Genomic DNA, 7,357 nt, shown 5'->3' with positions numbered 1-7,357 from the left:
CATCCAATTTCGTACCCTAAAGAAGGATTGCTGTGCTATTTCACACCCTAAACATGGATCACTTTTTTAATCTTCAAAACAAGGATGCATGGCTAAATTCAGAGTGGGCTAAATTCATGAACTTCAATCACTTGGCCTAGCGCACACCGGATGAGCCGAATGGAAAATTGTGAAGCTGCGATATTTTTGAAAAACCACATACTTTTTGAAGATCATTTCCCCTTTCATATTTATCTCTCCATCTGTCCAATTTACATAGGCCTACTCTTTCCGCATATTAGCACATTGCAATTTTGCTGCCCTTTTTTCCAATTTTTCATATTTTTAACACCCTAATACGCGCTTATCGTGACCCACAAATAACTACCCTTTTTACGCGTTTTTATTATCGCGGATGGTGTGCAGGGCACAATGGGAGTGACCCCCCTCCCCGGATGTCGATCTCCATTCATCAGTAGCTAAATTCCTACCCACAAAATACCATTTCCTAACATCCCTACCCCAATAAGTTAGCAAGTGACAATTTATGGAAGATACTTCTTTCTCTTGAACCTTGGGATGACATGCATATCTCTGACATCATTATGGTTAAGTAGCCAGCATAGATAACGCTCGGTTCCCATGCCCCAACCACTGGTTTTCATTGGCTTCTCTGTGCGCATATCGGTGTACCACTTGTAAGAGTCGCGAGGTACCGCATGGTGGTCCAGGGCTTGCTCAACTTCAGCTGCTGTGGCGTGACGTTCTCCAAGACCAAGGGTTTCTCCTAGACCAATCAAAAGATCAGCAGCCAGGGATTTCTGTCGAGTTGCATCCGTGTAACTTTGATAAAATGGAACTGCCAGGTGGTCCATCTCTGTGAGCCAAACAGCTCCTCCATACATGTCAATCAAAAAACCTCTCACCTTTTCTGGTTACAGTGTATCCCATATCAGCCTGACCAGGAACCACCTCTCGTAGCAGTCTTCAGATGGAAACATTGCAATGGCATCATCCACTGTGACTCGAGGTAAAGGTTTTCCATCCTGCATACTAGCAATGAGCTGCTCTACATGCTTTGTTGTCCCTGCTGCGGAAAGAATGATATGTCTATGAGATTTCAGCATGCTCTTGGTTAAGTGGTAGAGGTAACCTTCAGCAATTCGGATTCCATCGTCCATCTTACCAAGTAACTCGCACTCTACATGGTAGAATTGGTTCAGATGGGTAGCATCTGGATCTTCGCCACGAAAACTTGGAGATATGTAGTATGTTCCAGAGAGGTCTTCCTGGAGGCGCAGAAAGTATTCCAGGACGAATTGCATGGAATCGGCGATGTAGATCTTTTGCCCGAGGAGATCTACTTGAACTGGTAGTGAATCGGATCCCAATCCCATTGGAGAAGAGATGCAGTCTGTGGTCAAGGGAGTCAGGACGTATTTGTATTTGCATTGTTGATTGAAGTAATCCACTGTGGCATGGAACAGTGTATTCTGTATCTGGAAGACATTGTGGTACCAAGGACTGCGGATGGCGGCAATTGAATGCGTCTTGGGGTCTTCCCATGATCTGGGTGCATTGATCGGATCTGTTGTTAAGAGAGAATGCAATCTTTGGAGCTCACTGTCATCAGCTTTGTGACCATCTACAGATGAGACGAAACCAGTATAGGTCTTACTTACATCCCTACCCTAATAAGTTAGCAAGTGACAATTTATGGAAGATACTTCTTTCCCTTGAACCTTGGGATGACATGCATATCTCTGACATCATTATGGTTAAGTAGCCAGCATAGATAACGCTCGGTTCCCATGCCCCAACCACTGGTTTTCATTGGCTTCTCTGTGCGCATATCGGTGTACCACTTGTAAGAGTCGCGAGGTACCGCATGGTGGTCCAGGGCTTGCTCAACTTCAGCTGCTGTGGCGTGACGTTCTCCAAGACCAAGGGTTTCTCCTAGACCAATCAAAAGATCAGCAGCCAGGGATTTCTGTCGAGTTGCATCCGTGTAACTTTGATAAAATGGAACTGCCAGGTGGTCCATCTCTGTGAGCCAAACAGCTCCTCCATACATGTCAATCAAAAACCTCTCACCTTTTCTGGTTACAGTGTATCCCATATCAGCCTGACCAGGAACCACCTCTGCGTAGCAGTCTTCAGATGGAAACATTGCAATGGCATCATCCACTGTGACTCGAGGTAAAGGTTTTCCATCCTGCATACTAGCAATGAGCTGCTCTACATGCTTTGTTGTCCCTGCTGCGGAAAGAATGATATGTCTATGAGATTTCAGCATGCTCTTGGTTAAGTGGTAGAGGTAACCTTCAGCAATTCGGATTCCATCGTCCATCTTACCAAGTAACTCGCACTCTACATGGTAGAATTGGTTCAGATGGGTAGCATCTGGATCTTCGCCACGAAAACTTGGAGATATGTAGTATGTTCCAGAGAGGTCTTCCTGGAGGCGCAGAAAGTATTCCAGGACGAATTGCATGGAATCGGCGATGTAGATCTTTTGCCCGAGGAGATCTACTTGAACTGGTAGTGAATCGGATCCCAATCCCATTGGAGAAGAGATGCAGTCTGTGGTCAAGGGAGTCAGGACGTATTTGTATTTGCATTGTTGATTGAAGTAATCCACTGTGGCATGGAACAGTGTATTCTGTATCTGGAAGACATTGTGGTACCAAGGACTGCGGATGGCGGCAATTGAATGCGTCTTGGGGTCTTCTGGGTGCATTGATCGGATCTGTTGTTAAGAGAGAATGCAATCTTTGGAGCTCACTGTCATCAGCTTTGTGACCATCTACAGATGAGACGAAACCAGTATAGGTCTTACTGTATTCTGCCTTGGAGGTCGCCATCTGAGATCTGATGTCAGAACCAAATACTGGTATAAGCTTTACATGTGCATAATCAATCTCACAGCCTTCGAAGATCACTGCACAATGTTGAGCTTCAAGACTTGTCTTGAGTAAGTTGGCCACTTCACGGGCAGCAGTGATAAGCTTCTTGTAGTCTTCACTTTCAAGGGCAAATATGTCGCTTGAAATATGTCTTCTTGGGACCAGTACTGTAAACCCAGGGGTGTTTGGGAAGGGGGTTAGGAAGGCAACATGGTCATCATCTTCCCATACTCTCCAATGATCCTCTTCATTACGCACAATTTTGGCAAATAGGTTGTTGTTCGAATCCGCACCATGGAAGACATTGCTTACAGCTTCTTTTGATGATGATGATACAATGGTTTTCTTGATTCGATCAAGTTTCTCGTTGGAAAGTCGTGGGCCATTTTTTGAGGACACATAACCTGGGTACTCTTCATTGTATTCTTCCTCTGCTGATGTTACAGGTTCCCAGACTTGGTCCAGACCATGGAGAGGCACAATCTTCAACTGCGCAGCAAGGGTCGAAGGCTCAGAAACCATGGCACATCTCTGCACTTGGAGTTTCTGTTGCAACACAGGGGCGATGTCACGGGCTTCCATCATCAGGGCTTCATAATCTTCTAGGGGAAGTTGAAACAAGTCAGCACATTTCCTGTCTGATTTTGATGTGACAACAGTGACTCCTGGAGTTGAAGGATATTCATGAAGATGAACACTGCATCGCTCACCCTCTTTGATTTTCCAGTGATGTTCCTCTCTTTTCAGCATCACATCTGAGGCAATGACCCCATTTTTGTCCACCGAAGCAACGAACATGACTTTAGCGTTGAACTCAACTGCAACATTGCCATGTTTGTCAACTGCCACGATGCCACCTTTGTGATTCTGTAGATTTTTCTCAAGTGAATACTGACAGGCTTCTGTGATTGAGAGACCTTTGTAGTCAACCAGCTTGGCAACATCATGAGCAATGACATTTCTTAGAAAAGCCTCTCCATCTCCTGAACAAGCTACAGCAACCCTCTCATCGGCAAAGCAGCCTGCGCCAGGAATTCCTGTGTCTCCAACTCTGCCTTCCATCTTATTCATGACCCCGCCAGTGGATGTAGCAACTGCAAGATTGCCTTGAATGTCTACAGCAACCGCACCTACAGTTTGGGGATGGTTGCCATTTGCTTTGGAGGATGCTACTTGCTTCAACAGCTCTTCCCGCAGGAATGTTCTAAAGTACTTGTTTGGTACTAGAGTTAGATCATTTTCTTTGCAAAAGGATTCAGCTCCTTCTCCGATCAGTAGAACATGTTTGCAGTTGTCTAATACTAGCCTAGCAGCCTTTATTGGGTTCTGGACATTTTTCAAGCATGCTACAGCTCCAACCTTGCCTGTTTTCCCGTCCATGATGCACGCTTCAAGCTCATGCTCGCCAGATACATTTAGCACTGCTCCTTTACCGGCATTGAATAGGAAACAGTTCTCCAAACTGGCAACAGTAGCCTGGACAGCATCAAGGCTAGATTCCCCATCAGCCAACTTCTTGGAACCAACGGAAAGTGCAGCCTGCATGGCAAACTCGATCAAACGCTTGGCTTTGTCGTCTTCCTTGAAATCTTCACCAGCACCCGCATGAAGGACAAGGGAGAATGGGCGATCACTGGGGTTGGGCACCTGTAGGCTTTCCAGGGCACCCATCTGACAGGCCATAGCAAAAGGCACCACGACCTGCATGACTGCATCTATACTTTGCCTCAGAGTATCTAGAAACATTGAAATACGTTGTTGGTAAAATCCCTTGGCTGCGATCTGGATGGCGAGTTTGTCAGGTTTAACATAGTAGTTCAGAATAAGTTGATCTGGAGCATACACATTACCAACAGCTGTTTCAAAGCCTTTGCCATCAACACCTGAGAAATACACCTCTGGTACTTGTAACTTCTTCAGGTAGGAAACGAGGGTTGCGTCGGCATTGGCATCGGCCATTAGGAGGCTACGCAAGGCTGCAATGTGCGGTCCAAATGCCTTCCCTTGCTTGGTTTCTGTTATCAGGTTCTTGTGATTCTGAAAAGCAGCTGCAAACTTTGGAAATAAGACACCATGCGGTTCTTTGGCGATAAGGGATTCGAGGAAGGCGCGTGACTGTTCAGTAATTGGCATGGTTGGATCACTTCTACCATCTATAAAACGGCGAACGTGGGTAGGCTCTACCATCAAAAGGTTCAGGTTGCCTTTGGTTATCTGAAGTGCCAGTTGTGTAGATAGGCACATCCAAATGTCGATAAGTCGCTTTTCCCTTGTTAGTTTCACTATGTCAGGAAATACATGTACGTCAAGCTCACTCACAACACGACCAGCATCATTGCCCTGGGCCTCCATATTCTTCTGATCTTCAGGAGATATCTGGAAGTCTAGTGCACATGCTGGAATGGGTGTCATCGAGTTTTCATCAAATGACAGATCTTTTGGAAGGTATGTCAGTAAATACATCAATGCAGTACCTACTAACCCATCTAGACTCGTGTCAATCAATCAATCAATCAATCTTTATTTTCATCAATCTCATTACAAACATTATAGCATTATTATATACAATTATTGTGTATTAACAAGATTTGATGAAGGTAGGTACATCACAAAGCCGAGGCCTGATAACGATGTACCACCTTTTAATTAACAAATAATTATAATTTAATCAAAACAACGAATATACACATAAACATAAATAAATAAACAAAGAACCCATCTTAATTTACCATAATACAATTTTAAGCAAACAAATATTTTAGCAGTAGTATAGTATCAAGTAGTATAGTGAATAACATAGAGTCAGCACAATATGAATTATAAGAACCCATTTTAATTTACCATAATACAATGTTAAGTAGGCAAATATTATAGCAGTAGTGTAGTATCAAATAGTATAGTGAATAACATAGATTCAGCACAATATGAATTGTGACATCATTTTTTTATCTTTTAGATACCTTAACATACTATTTTTGAATTCATTTACCAGTTTAGCTTCTTTAATTTCACTTGGCAAACTATTCCACAGCCTAGGACCAAGTGTTAAAACATCAGTGACTTTATGGATGTCAGTTCGATAATTCTCTTTCTTTCTGGTATTATAATTGTGAATAGACTTCATGTTTATGAACAAGTTGTCAAATGAACTTGGTAATAGACCCTTATGATATTTGTACATAAATATACCCAGTTCTTTATTATACAGTTGGCATATATTAAGTAAATTGTACTTTTCGAACAATGGTTTGGTGTGGCAAAGATACGAACTATTATTTATAATTCTTACTGCTCTTTTCTGGAGCTTCACAAGTCTGTTTAAATTATACTTATTAGCAGAACCCCACAATATTATACCGTAGCTTAAATATGGTAAGATTAGCGTACAATACAACTGATACAGGCTTGTTTTTGGTAAAAAAAGTTTAAGTTTGTTTAGGACACCAATATTTCTAGAACATGTTTTACTAATGTTGTTAATATGTGACCTCCAAGTTAGGTTGTCATCAAGTGTAATGCCCAGAAATTTAACGTCATATACACGTGAAAGTTTGCATCCATCTAGAAATACACTGTGGACATCAGTTATATTCTTTGTTTGATGAGGTGTTCCAATAAACATAAGATTTGTTTTACTAGCATTCAGGGATAACTTGTTACACTTAAACCAGTTAACAATCTCCTTCAATTCTTTATTCATATTGTCACAAAGCCTTTGAATATTATTATCAGAAAGAAAAACAGTTGTGTCATCTGCAAATAATATAAACGATAGAAGTTTGGATGTTCTGCTAATGTCATTCATATATATAATAAATAGTAGTGGCCCCAAGATGGAGCCCTGTGGCACCCCACACTTCACACTGGTACAAGATGATTTTGCAGAATTAAAAGATACATATTGTTTACGGTTTGACAGATAGTTTTCAAACCAGTTATACGGTACACCACGAAAACCATAATGGTACAACTTTTGTAATAAGATGTCATGATCAATAGTATCAAAGGCCTTTGAAAGGTCCATGAAGACACTTGCAGTATACATATTTTCATCAATAGCCTTGTTTGTATCTTTAATCAAGTCTAATACAGCCATATACGTAGAATGTTTATGACGAAACCCATATTGCCTATTGTACAGTAATTCTTTGGCATTTAAAAAGTTACTACATCTTTCATGAACAATTAAATTTATCAATAAACTTGTTGTATGATACATTGGCATCATGATTTTCACACACATTGTCCCAGTCAACCTTGCTAAGTTTATCTTTAAGTGCATCAATGTTTTGTACACTCATATCCCTAATTTCGATGACAAAATCTTTGGTATTTTTACCATAAACACTTAAGTTTGTAGATACAAATATAGGAAGATGGTCACTTATATCAGTTAGAATAATGCCAGATGTTTGATTTGCATAATTGTTGGTAAAAAGTTATCAATCAGAGTTGCTGATTTTCTAGTTATC

At 41.5% G+C, this 7,357-nt stretch overlaps 2 protein-coding genes across 2 annotated transcripts; both read right to left on the bottom strand.

The window, feature by feature from the left end:
* Positions 1–524: 524 nt before the first annotated feature.
* LOC140142323 (asparagine--tRNA ligase-like) lies at positions 525–884 on the bottom strand. The gene has a single exon (XM_072164292.1). The coding sequence runs from the start codon at positions 882–884 to the stop codon at positions 525–527; it is 360 nt and encodes a 119-aa protein (XP_072020393.1).
* Positions 885–2,330: 1,446 nt separating this feature from the next.
* LOC140142322 (uncharacterized) lies at positions 2,331–5,297 on the bottom strand. The gene has a single exon (XM_072164291.1). It carries the CDS (start codon positions 5,295–5,297, stop codon positions 2,331–2,333), a length of 2,967 nt encoding a protein of 988 aa, XP_072020392.1.
* Positions 5,298–7,357: the final 2,060 nt, after the last annotated feature.

The sequence above is a fragment of the Amphiura filiformis genome, chromosome 20, assembly GCF_039555335.1.
Source record: "Amphiura filiformis chromosome 20, Afil_fr2py, whole genome shotgun sequence".
NCBI lineage: Eukaryota > Metazoa > Echinodermata > Ophiuroidea > Amphilepidida > Amphiuridae > Amphiura > Amphiura filiformis.
This window is presented reverse-complemented; position numbering and strand designations above follow the sequence as displayed.

Bases quoted from the DNA above. Each gene is read 5' to 3' on its own strand.
- LOC140142323 (XM_072164292.1), bottom strand. From the start codon at position 884: ATGTATGGAGGAGCTGTTTGGCTCACAGAGATGGACCACCTGGCAGTT.
- LOC140142322 (XM_072164291.1), bottom strand. From the start codon at position 5,297: ATGACACCCATTCCAGCATGTGCACTAGACTTCCAGATATCTCCTGAA.